Source organism: Podarcis muralis, chromosome 2 (assembly GCF_964188315.1).
Source record: "Podarcis muralis chromosome 2, rPodMur119.hap1.1, whole genome shotgun sequence".
In the NCBI taxonomy this organism is placed as follows: Eukaryota; Metazoa; Chordata; class Lepidosauria; order Squamata; family Lacertidae; genus Podarcis; species Podarcis muralis.
The window spans coordinates 52,527,827-52,547,985 of NC_135656.1; the positions used below are offsets into that span (position 1 = coordinate 52,527,827).

General features: G+C 46.0%; 1 protein-coding gene and 1 long non-coding RNA gene across 4 annotated transcripts in view; one reads left to right on the top strand and one right to left on the bottom strand.

The window, feature by feature from the left end:
- LOC114591194 (uncharacterized) overlaps window positions 1-3,152 on the bottom strand; it is a 105,551-nt gene extending 102,399 nt beyond the window's left edge. For 2 of the 3 annotated variants that reach the window (XR_003705207.2, XR_003705209.2), the window contains exons 1-2: window positions 2,128-3,152; window positions 1,876-2,027 (exon numbers count right to left, since the gene is read on the bottom strand). This is a non-coding gene — a long non-coding RNA (uncharacterized LOC114591194). Of the gene's footprint in view, window positions 1-1,546; window positions 2,028-2,127 lie in introns of those variants that run through there. The other variant, XR_003705206.2, reaches the window with a different exon arrangement.
- Window positions 3,153-3,503: 351 nt separating this feature from the next.
- On the top strand, window positions 3,504-13,577 carry MSX2 (msh homeobox 2). Its single transcript, XM_028717862.2, has 2 exons — window positions 3,504-3,860; window positions 11,441-13,577. Exons 1-2 carry the CDS (start codon window positions 3,515-3,517, stop codon window positions 11,863-11,865), a joined length of 771 nt encoding a protein of 256 aa, XP_028573695.1. The 5' UTR covers window positions 3,504-3,514; the 3' UTR covers window positions 11,866-13,577.
- The last annotated feature ends 6,582 nt before the right edge of the window (window positions 13,578-20,159 follow it).

Below are 20,159 nucleotides of genomic sequence, written 5' to 3' on the forward strand. Positions count from 1 at the left end.
ATCAATTCTCATTTACCTGTCATTAAGGGGAGGAGAATCCGGGGGTACCGAGCACAAGAGCAAAGGTGGGCGTTTTAACAAGTTGATCAGACAATGAGTTGTTTTCCGTCTCTCTCTCTCCCCCCTCCTTCACTTTCTGCACATTTTGCAACTTGACAGACTAAATCTGGACCTGAATACAGCAGGAAGAAGACGACAGTATACAGCATCTTCCCAAATAATTAAAGTTCTGCCGTTTACACGGAGGAATCCGAATCATGGTGCCTTTGTGGGTCCCATTACCCACCTATCCTAAAATAGGCTTCAAGTCAATGGCATTTGAAAGATTGGGTGTGCGTGCAGGAGAGAGATGCAGAACTGGATGCACGTACTTATTTGAGGGGCACTAAAAAAAAAAAAGTAAACAACTCACAAACGTGCAAACGCCAAAATGGGAGGAAAAGAGAATTCAAAACTCGCTAACCTAGGTTTGCAAACGGGAAAATAAATTCCACTCGAACTAAATATAAAGGGCAGGCGTGCAGAGGTTCCGAATTCCAGGTTGCATATGAGGGGAGGTTTCTATTGACGTGCACGTTTACTTCGAATTAAGTACCACTGTGTTCAGTGAGATGCGCGCCAAAATAAGTGCACGTAGGATTACGATATTTCACGCGTTTCTTCTTGACCCTGGAAGTCGATGTGCCTTTGCGTGTACGGCCCTTCAAGAATTCGAAAGGGGCAGCACAGAACCTTGCAAATCAATGGCTACAACATTACCATGCATAGCTGTCACCTTTCCCCTTTTCTTGCGAGGAATCCTATTCGGAATAAGGGACTTTCCCTTTAAAAGGGGGAAACGCTGACAGCTTTGGTCTCACTATGGTCTCACTGGAAAGCGGGCTGCACCCTAACGTTCCTTTCGCCTTTAGAAGCGACTTTGCGGTGGGAATAGAGTGGAGGTGGCAGGGATAGATTAGGTTTTCAAAGCAGAGCGACTGTCTCTCGTACCCCCGGCAGATGCACGGACACGATCACTTAAAAGCTTCCGGCAGTCCTCGACGGGAGAGCCCCTTTCATGAAGGCGGAAGCAGTAATCCTTGGTACCTGGCTGAAGGTACCTAACTATCATTTTTAAGATGAAATATTAACGATCACGCCGGGAAAATAATGAGAGCTAAAAGCAGATTTTAGAGAAGAGGATGTACAGCGTCCGCCTGTCCCAATGGAAGTGATGGACTGGTGGACACAAAGTGGTGGGGTAGGCAAGAAAAGCTCCTCCGTCCCCGTCCCCCCATCCTTCAGTTCACCCTGCACTTCCAAGCATGGAAAAAGCAACAACATTTAAGAACAATTAGAATAAACTTTTCCTAGCATCAGCGATGCAGAAACAAACGACAATAAAGTCAGGGGGTTTTGATGTTAAGCCTATCAAGGGTTAATAGTTGTGTATTTTTCACGGTTTCTCCTCCCCGGAGGTGAAGAACACGGGAAGACTTCAGCCTTACATTCGTTTTACGCACACACACACCCATCCTAAACAAACCACGCGGAACTCGAAAAGAAATGTTATTGCAAGTAAATGGGATTTATTGTCGTTGTAAATATTGCAGATGATGAGGGAAGAGAATTAGAGAATAGATTTTCCTCCATCAGATTCCTCCTCAACGCTACCTGGGACTCTCGATCGCTCGAGCAGCCGAGCTGTAATCCTGCCTGTCTGACACTTCTGTTCCCACACACACACACACCCCTCCACGTTTTAATAACCAACAATAGTTACCAACGGATAATTAAGCTGCTATCATTACGACATTAAATTAATTACGAAGCAAAAAAAAAATGATTTGCTTTTCTCGGGCTGGCAATTGAAATGTCACTTTAAAATTAACACACCTCGTTGGCTTAAATGGGATGAAGTCGAAAAGTGGGACGAGGACATACGCGGGCATCCTGGAGGCTGTTTGATGCGCTGGCCGATGAAGGAGTGCAGAGTCAGGCTCCCGGCTTATTAAAGATGCATCTGTTTGTCATCAAGGGTTAGGCGCCTGCAATTTACATTACTAACTTAATCATTGGCGGCGGGGGGAGGACTTATCGGTCCCTCTCCAATGCATTTAATTTGTTCTCTTATAATAGACTACTTACAGCTGCAGGGAGAGGTTAGTAAGCAGTAAAGGAGTCCTCCCTTACTGCTAATACGATCCATCCAAAGGACTGTCTAGAGATGTTGTGCAGAGGAGTTTATTGGAGCGGATTAAATCCCAAATGGTCTGCCTTTTGATGCTCCTGCCCCACCCCTTCCCCTCCGGTTCACTCAGCTGCTCTGGACTATCCGCTTACCGCGTTCAAAGCACTGGTCGTAGAGATCTGAAAGGCCCTGTCTGGAAAAGAATGCTGGGTCTCCAACTCCCCAAAATAAAAAGTCATCTGTCCCCTTCGGAATTTGGAAGCGCACCTTCCCTGCGCCCGTGTTTATTCTCCAGCATGATTTGCAATGTTCTGGAGGGGCGCTTGGAAAGGAGGCCGCTTCCCTTACCGATAAAGGCGCGCACAGAACCTTGACCACTACGTCCATTTCACCCACCCAGCCGCCCCTCTGTAACCTGGAAGTGAAACGTGCCATCGCTTCGCTGCCACCCTTCCTGGGGTCCCTACAAGACACCCCCTGCCCCCGATGCCCCTTCTTGGGAGGAAGATCTTATTAATGGTGGTGATGGGCCCCCTTAGGCTACTATGGGCTGTGGGCGATCGCTGCCTGAACGCGCCACGCTGGCGCCCCTGGAACAGGCAAGATGGCCCGCGGGGGGGGGGGCATTCATTGGTATTTTATTTCGGGAGAATCTGAGTATTATATAATAAGTCGTTGACCTTGGCAGGGCCTCGGTGCGCTCTTGAGCGTTGGGTTGCCAGGGCTCACCGGCCAGGACTCTTGCTGGCCGGCAGATTTCGCTTTCGGGAAGGCAGGAGTTTTCCAGAGAGCGAGCGAGCGAGCAGGATGGGGGTGGGATCTGCCCTCTCCGAGCTTCCTCTTCGTATCATCGGCCCTAATTACTCCGCTGACTTTCCTGTTTTGGCAAAGTTACAGCGCTGGAAAGCTCCCTAATCACACAGCTCCGCTCGCTGCCCGTGTCATTAACTTCTAATTTATTTAAAAGGAAGGCAGAGTGCGGGGGAGGGGAGGGGAAAAAAAACCTCCTCCGCTCCGACCCGTCCGGAGCCAATGGCGTGAGTCAGCGCGTGACGTCACGGCCGGGAGGCGCCTCCCATTGGCCGAGCCGCGCTTACTCAACTTCCCAGAGGAGGAAACGGCCAGAAGTCTCCCAAAAAAGGGGAGGAAAAAAAAGTTGCTCGGCTGATTCGGGGCTGCGGCGAGCCAAGCTAGTGCGTCCGGGAGCGAGCGCGAGAGATCGAGGGGTCGGGAGACCGAGGAGCAGCAGCAGCAGCAGCAGCGACAGCAGCAGCAGCCGAAGGGAACGCCGGGCGGCAGCAGCAGCAGCTCTCGAGGCGGAGATCGTCGCGAAGCTGCGCCGCGATGTCTTCTCCGTCGAAGGCGAAGGAGGTGTTCTCGTCCGACGAGGAGGGCCCCGCCGCCGCCGGGCCCGAGGAGCGGCGCCCCGTCAAGGTGTCCAGCTTGCCTTTCAGCGTCGAGGCACTGATGTCCGACAAGAAGCCCCCTCGCGAGACGGGCGGCGGCGGCGGCCTCGACGGGGCGGGCTTGGGCACTTCCAGGAACCTGCTCTTGCCGGGTCACGGCGCCAGGGAAGCGGCCAGCCCCGGGGGGCTTACAAAAACCTTCGAGACGTCGTCGGTTAAATCCGAGAACTCCGAGGACGGCTCGTCGTGGATCCCGGAGGCCGGCAGATACTCCCCTCCCCCAAGTGAGTCTTCTTGTCTCCCTCGCCAGGGAAGTCGGGGTCGGGAGGGTTGCGAGGGAAAACATCCCTCGGGGGGTGTGGGATGGAGGGGGGTGGGGAGAGGGGAGGAAATAGTTAGCAGGACTCTTTCTCCGGCCGTCGAGGGACCAGCCGCTTCGCCGCAGTCTGAACTCCCTCCAGATCCGAACTTTCGGGGCAGCAGCAGCAGGAGGGGATCGAGGCGCTGCGCCGGATCCCTCCACCTAGTCTCTCGGGAAGGGACTTTTGCAGGGCGAAGCAGAAAGCACGATTCCAGTGAACAAGGAGGGAGCCCTTTCAACCCCATAGCCAGCTTTTGCGGCCAAGCCTTCATTTGGTTTGCATGTAGTAAGGAACAGAAGAATGACCAAAGAATTCCGCGCGCTCCCGCCGCGATCTTCCTTAGGCTGGACCCGCCCGGAACTGTCCAAAAAAAACCTCCGGCGGCCGAGACGCCTCGAGAGCCGGCTGTTCCAGCGCCAGCGACCCTCTCCTCGCCGCATTAGTCATGCCTCCTTCCAGCTGCCGTTGGCAAGAGGGAGATGGTCTTGCGCTACCGCGTCTAGGCTGCCCCCCCCCATCCCCCAGGATGATGGATCGCAGTCGAATCTCTCCTTTCTCTCGCGACGCCTTTTCAGGGACTCTCGCCTAGTTCAGTCATTTTAATTTTTGCAGTAGTTCACCCCCCCCCCCCCACGCTGTCTTCTCGGTAGGCAAAGACATGGCAAGGCGGGGAATCGACGGTGGTTTCTTATAATCTCCCTCGGTTGTCTTTCGTGGTGCACCTGCAGCAGCGGGAGCAGGCAGCCTCGGGCTCCTCCGCGCACCTCGGGCTTTCTCTCTTTACCCTTAACTGCGCGCCTCTCTCAATGGGGCCCATGTAGGGCCTCTAAACTTAGCCCAGGGACAGAATAAATGGGGAAGATAGAAGCGGGAAAGATCAACCTTCTTGTTTCTTCCTCACTAGTCGAGAACTGCCAGCTCCATTGAACCTGGACGGCAGTTTCCAGGCTGTGAGAAAATGCGCTCCGTGACAGCATCGCCCATCGCTTTGGCTTTCAAAGGTCTCGTCGCTTAAAAAGGTTTCTGCAAACCACATTGTTTTGGAGCACTAGTTTCCTGGGACAGATTTCTGGACAGTTTCCCAATGTTCTGAAACCTGTTTTATTATTATTAATTTTATATTTATGATTTTCACCATTAAAACAGTTGTTAATAACCCAAATACCAATTACACATTTAGTTTTGACTTTCCCCCATCCTTTCCATGGTTCACTTATTTTCTTTTCCATTACATATTGTAATTAATGCCTATATTTTCATTTTCTCAGTTTTATATCTCAATAATGGTTACTGCTGAATTTACTCTGCTACTGTTACCTTTTTAATATGCTTACAGTGATTTTCCAAATACAATCAACAAAACATTTCCAATCTCCCTTAAATATTTTTTCATCTTGATCTCTTATTCTGTTTGTCAGTCTTGCCGCAAACATTCTGAAATCTGTTTGGAGTCTGAAAAGTGTGGCTTCCTCCCTCGCGCCCAACCATGGCTTTTCTTAATGCCTTTGATCCATCTTTATTTCATTTTCTACGATTTTCTCTTTATGCTCATAACAGAGTTCTTGATACTGTTGTGCAAGTGCATGCACACATCTGTCCTTATCGCAGCCCACCTCTGCTTCATCTCATTCTTTGGATATTGGGGTGGTGGTGTTGATAATGGAAGGTACTGTGTTTCTTTTAATGTTAAAGGGGTAACTGTGGTGATAGTAATGCCTATATTTCCCCCCAGAAGCTGTTCCTCTCTCGGAAAACATTTTGTATGCAGCAGAAAAATAGTAAATTGATACTCTGCTTAATTGGAAATAAATTCCACTAATAGAAATATGAACAAAGAACCTGATGGAACCTTAAATGTCTGTTGTGGCATTTGCTTTCATAGGCCAGAGTTCATTTCATCCACCACAAAGTGGGATCTGTCACACGAAAAACTTGTACCAGAACAAATGTGTTGATAGCTTCCACCACACACTTTCTTTTAATGCAGTTTACTTCCAGCTAAGCTGAATCGGAGTACAAGTTGCTATATCCCCCCCCCCCCCCGGTGGTGGGAAATGGGTGGCAAGGAAGAGTTGTTCTCGTCATCTCTGTTTCTATACCGATTTTTCTCCGCTTGCATTTGGTAAAAGACCCCCAAAGGCAATCAAGGCCTAGCTTTTTCTTTTCTGCGTTCCCTTGCCTTGTTGCCTCATCCTGCACACCTTTGCTCAGAGGTCATTCTCATCGAGTTAAGTGAGACTTAACTCCCAAGTAAACTGGCATAGGATTACACACTGACCATGACCACCCCAAGGCCAGATAATTGTGGTTTATTCTAAATCTGAATAGCATCCTTATTGATAGTGCAAGCCTAACCGTGTCCACTCTGAATTCAGCAGGACTTGCTATTATGGAGTTTATCCCCAGTTAAGTAGCATTAGGATTGCAGCCACAGACTTCTTACCAGTTTCCCTAAGCAATCAGAAACTGTTTGTAATTCTAAATACAAATAACTGGCAAAGGGTTTTGTGAGTGTGGGTTTGTTTTAACAAAACGAAGCATATTTAAGTATCCACTGGAATTTCAGTGTATTTGTTTATAGCTTTCCACAGAATTATTTCATGTCTGTGGTGCTTTTGCCTGCCTTTGGGTTTCAGGACATGAAGCCAACTTGGGTTAAGAGAACACTCCCATCTTAAGACAATTTCACTTAAAAGTTATAGTTCATCTGATTTCAGTGGAACTTTTAATGGAATGCGTTTCCAACTGAAGAAAAGTTGAGGGAGTGAAAAAAATCCCAGAGGAGCTTTCTGAATAGTGGAACTGCCATTCTTCAGCGTCTATTAAAAAAATTACTAAATTGCTCTAGACAGTGTCTCAGGTCTGGTTGACTCCAATACTCATTTATTTTCCACATAAAAATAGGAGTTATCTAGTGAGAGTTTATATTTCCTGGATAATAAAATAAAATGAAAGTCACTTCAAGAAAATAGTAAAAGGAGAGGATATAGGAATGGTGGGTTTTAAAAAAATCCACAAATAAGATATTATAGTACAAAATATGATATATTCCAGTATAAATGTATAGAGGTATGCTGATAGTAAAGTTAACATTGTAGATTCTCAATATCTTTGAAACTGTTGCACCACATGACAAGGAAAAGTGGGGAAATTCATCAGAAATAAAGGGGAAATGGATTAAGGTTTTCTAGGTGTACAGACAGTATGCATAGTTAGGAGATCATTTTTTTTTTAATTATTACATAGATTTTAGTATAGGCATCTCCCCCTTGACGCAGCAGCTGTAATACTGTATTTTGAAAGTTCCTGTTAAAAGCAAAAGTTAAGAGCACCCATTATCTGGAACAGTATTTTTCCAAATATTCTCATACTGAAAAGTTGCGCTTTCCCTATTACCACTTAAAACAAATGGCATTTAATCTGCCCTTCTTCACATCTAGATCCAAGGATACAAGCCTAACAGAACCTCCTTTATTAAAGCTGCAATCCTATACACACTAATTTGGGGATACTCTTCCATGAAACTCCGTGCTCCTGTATAACTGAATAATTCTCCTGGGAGACTTGTTCTCATGGCGCCTTAAAGAGATTGTGCGGTTTGCAAAAAAGCAATTCCTGAACTTCAGGAGAGCGTATTGTTTTCCTGAGCAATATCTAGTTGTGCCTATAGAAATAAGCCTTCTAATTATGATCTTTGTTCAGCCACAAATATGTGTGACAGTTATTAGCAAATCAACATGTGCTTTAATTAGTGCGGGCTTGGGAAAGACTGAATGCTTCTCTTAATATGTTCCAATAACAACCCACTTGTTGCATTATGTAAACGATGAATGTCATTCCTAAATGCCATGCTACAAATCACTTATCTTTGGGCATATGGGTAAAACTTAATTTACAGCACGAGCCTAACATAAGCATGGGATAAAGCTGTGAGTGAAGTTACTCTCACTACCCATTCTCTGCATGCATGCACACACTTAGAAATCAACCCCATTGATTTAAATGGGGCTTCCTGACTCATAAATGCATATCCAACTTTACTGTATTTTTCACCCCCTTAAAAAAAATCACCTCCTTTAAAAAGACCAAAAAGGAAAAAATCAGAAGCAAAACATTATCCCTTCCAAATCCTTACTGTGACAATAGTACCATTTATTCTGAAATGTGCCAGCTATTTAAACAATCTTAGGTTTAATTCTATTCTAGACAGCGTTCGCCTCTTAAACCAATATTTCCCTCAAAACTATTCTGAAATTCTGAGGCTGCAATCCTAAACAAGCTTATTCAAGAGTAAGTCCCATTGGAAAGTGCTTAATGAACAGACATAGAATTATACTGTAAATTTTCAAGTGGTCTCTTTAAGATTGCGATGTTTATCACAAGTGCTTGCAAGTCCCAATAACAGTATAGGTTAATTTCATGTCGAATACAGTCTTAGGCTCCTGATGCTGGCAATTCCTATTTATGCCTTTCCCTTGCTTTTCTCATAGCCTTGCTGAGTCCTGAAAGTCCTGCTACTGAAATGTAAATTATGCTTTAAAAAGAGTCGGGACTATTACTATGTAAATTACAGGCTTTGGGTTGTAATGGAACAAGATATGAAACAAATTCCACTGCTTGTATTAGCTACAGATGTTTGCACACACACATATATGCATATGTCATAAAAAGTACATGTTGAATCAGTGTGTTGACTTCCTTTTACATTTTTTGTTGCTGACTTAGAATACAGAGATCTAAAATGGTGATGGTGGGGAGAGCAGTCAAGACTTTGCTCCCAGATCACAAGTCTACCATTGATTTCAATGAAAGGCTTGGCAATTAGCGCAGTCACAGTGTGTGTGTGGGGGGGAACCCTGTCGGACTCCCGTGTCCTCAGGCAAAGCTTCAGCTAAACTTTCTGATAAAATACGTAATTCATGCTGGATAAATCATAACAGCTAGTGGCTGGGGATGCATTTATTTCTATCCTTTATGAAACTTTAAAAATCAAAAAACCCACAGCCAACTACTAACTCTTTCCTTTAGTAACACGTTCTACTTCCAACTTCAGTAAGGGCCCCTAGAAGTTCTTGCTTCTCCAGATCTTACTAAGATGAGCACATCGGAGCATGTTATGCACCTGATTTTCTGACCAGAGGTTTTCAGATGCCCTAGACTTTTTGTAGGACTCTCCGCTAGGATACCATACATAGAGGGCATTATTGCACAAAAGAAGGATGCCCAGCTGTTTTGGCAACAGTCTTGTTTCAGTAAGATGGTATCTTTGCAGTAGATTTTTCGTTAAAGCTCTCCATAAGGTTCTGCAAAGGCCTGGACAGTGAAATGGGGGTGCAGGTGGGCTGTAACATTACTGTAATCGCATCCTATAGCATTCGGGAACACTGGAGCCAACACTGTTGCCATGTTGACTGTTGTTAAGGATATGAGACTTGTCAGTGTACCTTCACAGTCCTCCATCTGCTCACCTGAAATCTCTGTATCCCTTACAGCAGACGTGAGCTTATCGGATCTCCTTTGTTTTTCACTAGATCTGCCAGCCAGAACCAAGTGCTAAGGACATACAGTTAGAATTAAAGAACAATCTGGGCTCAGGGATTTGTTTTCAGTACAAGAACAGAGCTTACAGTCCTTTCACGCAAAGTCTACTCCTCTTTAGTTTTCTTATTTCAGCAGATGGGGAAAGTGGCTGTTGCTATTACTAAATAATTGGTTTTTGGGAACCCTTAACCACCTACTGGAAATTGCCCAGAGATTTCTCAGTAAATCCTGATCTACATTTTGCCCACCCTTGCCTTACAGAAACAAATACCCATTGGATTCCTACTGGTGCAAGGAGTAGAGCATAGCAGCAGAGCATGCAATAATGCTTTTAAAATATGTGTAAAACTTGCTTGGTGGATTCTAAGATCCTCACTGAGTGTGGGGTATTCTATTCTGATTTCTATCTGTACACCCAAGATGTTTTAAGCATACAATTTAAAACGTAAGATGTGAATGTAACAAATACATATATTGTACATGCAGACTCCTCAGGCACCTGCAATCAGGTGTGGCTTCCTGTCAAGTGTATTCCTGATAGCAGACCCAAATCTGCTGCTAGGTGATGTGCAAAATAGCTAGGATAGTTTCCAAACAGGCTACTATATTTTTGGGGCAGGGGGGATCCCTGTGTACTGTCTTCATTACATTAGCTGAGCTTCTGAAGGTTTCAAACAAGGAAGAAAAAAAGAACCCCCATAAAAAAAACCTTTAAAAACCTGAACTAGGATATATTGCGTAGATGAAGCAAAGCAGGGGTGGCCAACAGGTAGATTGTGATCTACTGGTAGATCTTGGGGTGCCTGCAGCAGATCGTGGGACCCCTTCCCCCCAAAAAATCTTGGATTTCTCCCAAAAAGCTCAACAAATTTGGTCAATCCAATGAGTAGACCACTGTCAGGTTTTTTTTTATAGTGGGAGTAGATCAGTCTCTTGAAAGTTGGACATGTCTGATTTAAAGCATACAAAGAAATGTAATAGATGGATCATTGCTTTGATCCCGCATCAGATTTTTAAAATAGGGGGCACAGTAGTTTCACAGAACAACATGTGTCTGCTACAGCCAGATTGCAAACATCCACATAATAAGCAGAAATATAGGCTATCCCTTTTAAAGTTTAATGTATCATTCCCATCTTCCATTTTTAAAAAGGGGGTCCTTCTTGGTGTGTCAGAATTTCCTGTGTTCTGCTTTCTTTCATATTTGCCCTCCCATAAACATAATCTCATGCGTTCGTCTTAAGCCAACTGTCTTATCTTAGTGTTTTGATGTCTGGGGAGTGGGAGGTGCAATTGGGCCTGGTTGCCTTTGTGCAGCCAGTAATGGACTATTCTGCTTGTTACCATCGTCATCATAATTTTTTTAAAACTATTAGCATGTGGCCCTCACCCCACGTACGTAAGAGTCAGAGCCATTGATTTAAACAGGACTTGCCTCTGAGTAGACATGGCTAGGATTGTACTGCTGTTATAATTTATACCTCATTCATACGCTGAAGGGATGCGGGTGGCGCTGTGGGTTAAACCACAGAGCCTAGGACTTGCTGATCAGAAGGTCGGCGGTTCGAATCCCCGCAACAGGGTGAGCTCCTGTTGCTTGGTCCCTGCTCCTGCCAACCTAGCAGTTCGAAAGCACGTCAAAGTGCAAGCAGATGAATAGGTACCGCTCCGGCGGGAAGGTAAACGGCATTTCCGTGCGCTGCTCTGGTTTGCCAGAAGTGGCTTGGTCATGCTGGCCACATGACCCGGAAGCTGTACGCTGGCTCCCTTGGCCAATAAAGCGAGATGAGTGCCGCAACCCCAGAGTCAGCCACGACTGGACCTAATGGTCAGGGGTCCCTTTACCTTTTACCATACGCTAAAAAGGAGAGAAGAAGCTGCTTTTGCGACATTTGGCAGTAATCATCCACTCCCCCCCCCCTCTCCCAGCTTTGGTAACTGATCTTTGTTTTCCTTTCCAGGACACCTGAGTCCCACAGCCTGTACGCTGAGGAAGCACAAGACCAACCGGAAGCCCCGGACACCTTTCACCACCTCCCAGCTGTTGGCTTTGGAGCGCAAATTCCGCCAGAAGCAATACCTCTCCATTGCCGAAAGGGCTGAATTTTCAAGCTCGCTGAACCTCACAGAGACCCAGGTCAAAATCTGGTTCCAAAACCGGAGGGCCAAGGCAAAGAGACTGCAGGAAGCAGAGCTGGAGAAGTTGAAAATGGCAGCCAAGCCCATGTTGCCATCTGGCTTTAGCCTTCCTTTCCCCATCAACTCCCCTCTCCAGGCGGCCTCACTCTATGGAGCATCTTATCCCTTTCACAGACCTGTGCTTCCCATTCCACCTGTAGGACTCTATGCTACTCCCGTCGGATATAGCATGTACCATTTATCGTAAGAAGATCAGAAAGCAAAGCAGCAGCGCAGAGACTTTCTGGTGGATCTTGCCCAGTTCAAGAGTGCAGTACAAAAGCCAATTACTGGTCATTTTTCTGCATGTTTGTATGTGCCTTATCAAGTTTATAGGAGTTTGAAACAAAAAGCAGAGCCTGTATTCTGCAGGCTGGGGAACCAGCCAGGTGTGATCTCAACACATAGAATCTGATCCTGAAAGAGAAGGGTTGGGGTTTTTTTAACATACATGCTTAAAGTAATATAGTTTGTTTATATACTGCACATGGGGGTGGGGCGGGAAGGGAATCAATACTTAAATCATGCATTTTCGCAGCATTTCTGTTTCCCCGCGATGTTTGCAGTGGGGTGTCAAACCACGTTTTGTTTTTCAAAATAGGAGCAGTTCATTCTTTAAGGCGAGAAAGCTGCAGCTTGATCCTAGGCATGTTTACTCAGAAGTAAGTCCCACCCTGTTCAGCGGCGCTTACTCCGCGTTTAAATGTGGCTGTAGGTACGTTCCCATGTGTTGTTTGACTTGGTGGGGGAAATTTAGATATAAACGTGGATTTTATTTCTAAGACCAACTTTGGAAATAAAAGCAGACTTTCAAGTAGAGGCAAGGAGTTAGTTTCTGCATTTCCGGCTGGGTTCTCTGTTGCAGTCTAGGCCTTAAATGGACATGTGGGCAGTTGGAGTACTCTGAATGCAGAGTGCTGGGCCATCCAGCAAGGCAGTCTGCAAATATTTGACCTAGAGTAGTTCCGTTGGAATAAATGGGATTGATCCAGATAAAGGGACCTACTATGCAAAGGATTAATGCCAATGATAATTTTAGTCATCCTTAGTTTGCAGTTTATTCTTGCTTATAAGACATCAAATAAGGGGTTTGTATGTATGCAGTGGCCAAGAAGGCAGGCCGAGAGCTTGAGAAGAGTTCTGTCCTGATCCCGTTCTCCCCTGGTTTGCTTCAGAATTGCCACTTGCAGTCAAGTACTTGACTTTTGGAACGATATCAGGAGGGGAAACAAAATAGAGGTATGAAGAAAAGAGATGTTGCTTTTCAGAAGTGTGTGTGTGTGTGCATGTGCGTGTGTGTGTACATGTCTGCATTCATGTGCAGAGAGACTATCAAAACCGTGTTGCAAAGTTGTTTTGTTTTTATTGCAATATTCTGTGTTTTAACCATTATTAGCTTATAGAAATGAATTTGTGCTTAAATGTTTCTTGAAACACCCATAGATCCAGACAAACAAACAAACCTATGGGAACTACATAGTGCCACTGACTCTAAATACAGGACTCACCTTCCCGGGCTTTTAATATTTTTTTCAGGCTGGAAGAGTTCTGTTTAGTGTACTTGGTACTATAATAACCCATTTTTATTATTCTAATTATTTTATTATTACTATTGCTAAACTTCATGGTAAAGTGTCTATAGAGGATGCAGACTCTTGAAGACAGGACTTCTCAAAGATGTATTTTTGGCATGTTTATAAAAGAGAAAGGGCCACACGATTTGTTTTGGAGTTTTGTTTTGTTTTTGCCCCGCTACAAGCTGTGTTGTGAACCTTATCCATTAGCTCAGTTCTACCCTTTCACCCCCAGCATATTAAAATCCCTTTGAAAGGGATGCCTTGTACAATTTTATATATTTTATTGAAGATTTATTATTTCTTATCTCTTTTATTTAGAATTAAATTAAAAAACCTTGTTTAATTGTGTGTGGGTTTGTCCGTGCTTGGAGTTATTTATTTTAAAACACTTGAAGCCAAAGAAACTGTTATCATTTGTGTCTCGTTTTTCAGTTCTTCAGAAATTTAAGCCTGAACAAAGGCCAAATCCGCAAACAAACTTGTGTTGCTATAATTCAAATAAAACAGGCAAATCTTATGGACCCTCTCTTCATTTAGGCTGCAATCCTATACTCACTGGGAGTAAGAAGCCATTGAACTTACTTCTAAGTAGACATGTGTGGGGTTGTAATGTTCCATTACTGAATACAGACTATCAATACTGGGGTTTTGGCTTTTTCATTCATACCTGGCTTTGGTAAAGTTACTCATTGTTTACACCACTTAGTAAGTAGCAATTCTCCGGATAGAGTAAGATAATTTTTTGATTCCCTTCAAAGTGGTGACAGAGCTGGCCTCTTGCTGCTCATTGCTGCACTCACTTTGATAGGACTTGGTCTTAAGTAAGTGCATACATGATTGCTGCTTGGGTCAAAGTGAAGGACCAGGTCGTTTGAGAAAATGTCGAGGACTATATTATTAAGGAAGAAGATCACTTTTAAAATGCACAGGTACAACTGTGCTGAGCAAAGGCAAAAGCTAGCCCTGGCCGTCCATCAGAACTTGCACTGGGTATCTGACCTCTGCCAGCTTGAAATTGACTTGGTAGCTGAGGAATTGTGGAAAGGAGGTAATGTCAAGCTACTACTTGCCCAAGATAGAGACAACTCGATCCAGAAAGCCCAGATGTGTTGATGCTTTTATACACCCAAGTTGTTTGTGACTGTTGCCGGAAATCCTTCTCCTTGATTAGAGTGTGTGTTTTTGCATTCCCAACCGGTGACTAGCTGAGCTGAGGAAATTTATTACTCTTTCTTCACAGGATGAGAGACAAATTGAATTAACTGGTCTGCCTTATTTTAGCTTTCTGAGGTAAAGATGCATTTTATAGGTCCTCTTGTTCCGAATACTGCATCCCTCATGACTGCCGTGAAGTGGTGAATTTTTTTACAAAGGAGCATTTCTTTGTTCTATAACAGTCTGAACTTTTGAGAATGAAGGAAAGCTCTGCTTTTAAAAGGGAGAAACATAAACAAAGGCGTCTTGGATTATAGAACAACAATCCCCATGGAAAGGCTGGGGTTGTTTTATTTTATTTTAAGAAGAAGCTTTAAAAAAGCGACCAGGTCAGCATCTATCAGAATTAATGTCTGGAGAATCTTGACGCTACAGAGGGATTAACTAGGCATCCCTTCTGACTCTTGATTTTCCATAATAATACGTGGCACGTATGCAGCATTTTTAGACAGGCCTCCGTAGGTTTATGCAGAAGTAAGTTCTACTAAGTGCACTGAGACTTAACATCACAATCCTAACCATGTCTGTTCAGAGTAAGTCTTATTGAATACCCTGTGGCTTACTCCCAGGTAAATGTGGCCTCAGATGCACTGGAATGTAGTCCTAGACTGTTCAAAGCACTTCACACACATTCACTGAGGCTACTAGGCCACTTATTTGGAAGCAGGCCTAGTGGAATTCCATTCCATTTGCTTCTGAGTAGACATGGTTAGGGTTGTGCTGTTATTTATATTTATGTTTTTGCAATAGCCCTGTAAGGTCAGTTAGAATGCCCATACAGCAGGTGGAGAACTCAGGCTGAGAGGAAGTGATTTGCTTAAAGCCACAAACAGAGCAATCCTATACTGAGAGGTAAACCACTTAGATGCTCACCAGGTTATACATAGGATTACAGCTGGACTGAGTTCATGGCAGAGGCAAGATATGAACCTGGTTCCATCTCCCACAGTGCTTCCTGATGGGGGCTTAATTCGCAAATGGGTCATTGGCCACGACAACAGTAAGAAACTGGATTATCCACTGGAAAGGGTGAATGTGAATTAAATGGAGGGGGGGGAGGCTGGCATTTTAATGCCAACGATGTTGTCTAGATGCCACAGAAACTTAGGTGCAAGAGGAGCACCAATCCTCTAGTAAACAATCATTTGGAAGCATCCTTGGGGTCCAGAGTTGCAACCCACTTAGTCCAGAGCAGTCGGCTTCATGGGGATGCAATGATGGAGGAAACTTCACCTGTGGCATTTTTTGCCTGCCCTGCAGCTGTTCGATGCAGGAGTCTTGATGTGAAGAGACAGGGGAAGGATCAGGGGGAAGGCCTAACCAAACAAAACACGCTGTTTTCTCAGGGCAAAGTATGGAATCTGAAAGAAACCGGATTAAGGTACCCGAATCGATGTCTCTTATCTCTTCGCCGCCGCCCCCTACTTTACCAGCCTCCTCCGCAGCCCTTTCTAATTATCGTTTATAGCTGTGCTATAAAAAAAACATAGAGGAGGGGGTTTTCTGTTTAAAAGAACGATTTGCCTTAATTTAGCCGAGAAGAGCGAGAGGGAAGGGAGCCTCCAGTGATCCTAGATGCCCTTAAAAATAACTGAGCCAGGGGAGGGTTATAAACCAAAAAGAAAGCAGCAGTCATTGGGCATAAATCAGCGGTGTCAGGGATTACTAGGAAATCTCCGCGCTGGAAATTCTTTGAGCAAGGGAGCTTTAAGGGTGTTAGGAACGATCGTGCAAGGGGCTCCAGGATTTATTGCAGAAGGCCAGGGTGTTGCGGGGGGGGGTTACTCCTAACCCCCCCCCCCATCAAGTCCCCTTTTTGCAGAGACAATTCCCGGCTGCTTCTTCCAAGTGGAATTTCACCCGGCGCCCAGTTGATTAACCTAGCCCAATCGAAAGGCCGGGTAAATTGAGTATTAGGTTTTATGGGAGGGAGGGGTCTTTAAAGACACGAGCGCGCGCGCACGAGATTTCATCGCGGCTCTAATGGGAGTGCCCCGGAGGCGCGCGCGTGTTTAAAGTGAGTAAAATGAATCAATTACGTGCCGCGATCTCGGGGAGCAGCGCTGCATTATTACCCCCAAATTCCACCCCTTCACAGAAAAATAAAAATAAAATAACCTCCTGCGCAAGAACCTGAGAAAGCGGCTCTTTAATAGGGGTTATTTGAATGCAAAGTTGAATTGTTCCCGAAGTACTTTCTGACACAAAACAGATGCCACTGGAGAGCGAGAGAGAGAGGAATGAGGCTGAAACGAGTTTTGCTCGTTGGCATCAGATTCAGGCAGGGGATCTTTAAAAAAAAAAAATCCGGTAGAAAGCAGACAATAATTGGAGCAATAAATATTCGGCATTTAATTTTTTTTTTTTTGGGGGGGGGGGAGAGCCACGGCGTGAAAAATGGTTCTGAGCTTTCCAAATTCCAACTTGATGAGCGGAGTCTGGCCGCGCCGCCGATGGAAGAAATGCAACCCCCCCCCCCGACTTCCCGCCCCCGGGATCCCGAATTCCCCCGCGACGGAGCTGTTGACATAAACAGTTAGGAATGGGCTTTTGGGCACGGCTGAGCCAGTGGCCATCAGACGCGGCGGAGTCTGCATTTCATGTTGTCACATTTCCTTGTCAAACCCCGGGGTTTCCTGCCTTTTATGGAGGGCGAAGGCGAGCGACTACTGGGGCTCTATTAAATCAAGGCGTCGCCTCAATCCGGAGTTTGCTCAGAGAGAGAGAGCTGGGGGGGGGGAGGGGAGAGACGGGGGGGGGCGCTGTTCTTGGCAGGCTGGATTCGCGTTGACGCACGCGGCGGACACCCCCGGACCGAAAAGGGACAGCTCTCCGATCCTGAGCTTGTTGCTGGCTCCAAAGCAAGGCCCTCTGAGCTCGGCAGGCTACCTTTCCAGCGCCTCGTGCGCACAGGATTGCAGCCCAAGCGCTTAGTCCGTTGCGCTAACCTCGGTAGAACCTCCTATGCATCTTAATATCCCAGGAGTTTCAGCAGGAGCGCGCTGAAAGTTAAGTGGGCGTGGGATTGTAGGTTTGAGGTCGGAGGTGCCATCCTAGGGGGCCTCTAAAAAGGGTGGGAGGTAGAGAAGGAATATCAGTGGCTACAACTCCTGATGGCTGTGTACTGTCGGAGGCAGTATACTGGGGATCGCAAGTGGGAAATAGGCTGTTGAGCTCAGATCTTGCTTGCGGGCTTCCCACAGGCATCTGGCTGACTGCTGTGAGAACAGGATGCTGGCCTAGTTGGGCCACTGGCCTGATCCAGCACGGCTCTTATTATGTCCTTACAGGGTGTATTGCTAAGAAGAAAGCAAGCCGCAAGCACAGACGTGTTGAAATCTGCCAGAATGCACGCCTCATGTCTCGGGGGTGCCCCCTTATCCCCCTCATCACACATCCAAATGAAGTAACTTTCGATAACAGCAGCAGGTCCTTACCGAATTTCATTCCAGGTCCTCCTAAGCATCTGGAGAATGGAGGAGATAAGACTCGGTGGGTTGCGTAACCCTCACACTGCAACATGTCTTGTCCTTGACTTCATAGCGACAGCGGCGAAGATCTGACCTTTCGATTGCAATCCTATACCTCTTCCGACCTGGGAGCAAATCCTATTGAAGTCAAGGCGGCCTAGGCCTAGGGAGACACATAGAAGATAGCAATGTCCCGGCCATGGAGGGGAGGATGACCAAGAGATTGAGAAGAAGAAGAAAAATGAAAGGACCTCCCCGTTCCCACCGTGTCTTCTGTTTTAAGCCTCCTTTTCAATAACTGGCTTATTTGGACCTCAAAACAATATACAGTACACTTAACCTGAGAGTTAGCCCCATTGAACTCAGCGGGGCTTACTTCTAAGGAGAGCATGCATTAATAGTTATTAATAGTTCTGGGCCGGATCCTCTTTATATATGCGTATATAACCCAGCCCATCTCCTTTAGGACAATTTCTGGTGTGCCCTGAGATTTCCATTTACCTAGCCACATAAAATCAAACTCTGTTCAAGGATCTATCACACGTCGCTGAGGTTCGATCTGCTGGCTGCCTACTGGGGCAGCTTCAGTTATTCAGTTCAGTTCGCCACCTGACTCGCGTGGGTGGGAGAATTTGTGCCCACAGTCCGAAAGTGAGCGGTGGGTCGCATCCTAATACAGCGATCCTAAAGGCAACGGCGCTTATTCTCATTTAAGCGCTTCCTTGAAGTCCTTGTTCATTGACTTTAGCAGGGATAACCTAGGGTTTGAAGGCTGCAGATGCGCAGCCCGATCCTGTCCTATGCATGTGGGAATTAAGGCTAAAAACTTAAACACACTTCCTAGGGAGTAAGCCTCAGTGAGATTTACTTCTGGGTAAATATGCGTTTCACTGAAGGCTTACTCCCAGCTGTGTGTGCTTAGGATCGCAACCCAACCCTGGCATTTTCCCTGGTGCTTCTTCCGGTCAATCCCATCCGAATTCTGGAATTTGGGATTACGGTAATTTGGAGCAAGCCAGAAGGACCTTTTCCAGCTGGCCAGGTGTTCCTGCGGGAATCGGATAATATTCTGCATCCCAGCCTTTGAAGAAACGCCACCCTCCTCACCGGTGGACTGCAAAGCAGGCCTCGCGTAGCTCCGTTTGCTCCGGCAACCTCGGCTCTTGCCGAGTTCCAGGGCCTCCGCAAAAGGAGGACCTCGCTATTTGTCCACCTCCGGCGGAGGTTCCCGCTTGCCAACAACTACGAGGACCACAGAGAGGAACTGGAACCGAAGCTTGCTAATATTAAGGATCGTACTGAGAGCAAAACACCACCAGCAGCATCATGGCCGTGTTGCTGATATATGAGAGCCTAGGGAAGAAAATAGAAGTCAATGTCGTTACTGGCTAGAGCTGTGATGTTTGTAAAACGCCGTGTACACACAGGGTAAGGTGTGTCTGTAAACAGGGGTGTGTGTAGTGCGAATGTAGCAACAGAAAAACAAAGAGTGGGTGAAATAGATTCAATGCGCACTGTGCTCCTGTATAAAAAATGGTTAGTACACAATACATACGAGTTTAGGTACATCCAAGAATGGGCTCCTATGTGCCCTTCGAAGTAAATCCCAGTGGAATCGTGTGCATATGAATGTAAGCACTGCAATAGTTTCTCTCTCTCTCTCTCTCTCTCTCTCTCTCTCTCTCTCTCTCTCTCTCACACACACACACACACACACACACACTCTCTCTCTCTCACACACACACACACACAGCGTGCGCGTATGTATCTATCTCTCCGCCCCCTTCTCCAACAGGAGGAATTTTCCAACTGGTGAAAGCATCACAGAAACATTAAAAAAGTGTAGATCTCCCAAGGTCACAAAAGCAAGCCACACCATCAAACCACGTAATGGTTGACTTTGGCATCACCTGAGCACCACTGTCGCACAGAGAACTTTAGACTGCTGTCCGACCTGAACACAGGTACTGGGGAGTCAGCTCCTTTGAACTCGGAGGGAGCTGGCTTCCTTCCAGATGGGGGCATGGGCGTAGCCAGGACTTTTGTTAGGGGGGCAGACTTTTGTTAGGGGGGCAGAACCTCAGAAATGTATTGTTTTTATTGATTTTTTTATTGATTGGGGGCAGCTGCCCCCCTTGGCTATGCCCATGGATGGAGGCTTAACATTGCAAACGGATCATCCATATCTCCCAAACAGGTAGCTGGCCACACGTGCCTTTTTGAAAACTTGATTGGATTTT

What these genes read in the sequence shown, in the direction of transcription:
- MSX2 (XM_028717862.2), top strand. Translation starts at nt 3,515, where the DNA reads ATGTCTTCTCCGTCGAAGGCGAAGGAGGTGTTCTCGTCCGACGAGGAG. An exon ending in CAGATACTCCCCTCCCCCAA is followed by an intron (nt 3,861 to 11,440) that starts GTGAGTCTTCTT and finishes TTTCCTTTCCAG; the next exon opens with GACACCTGAGTCCCACAGCC.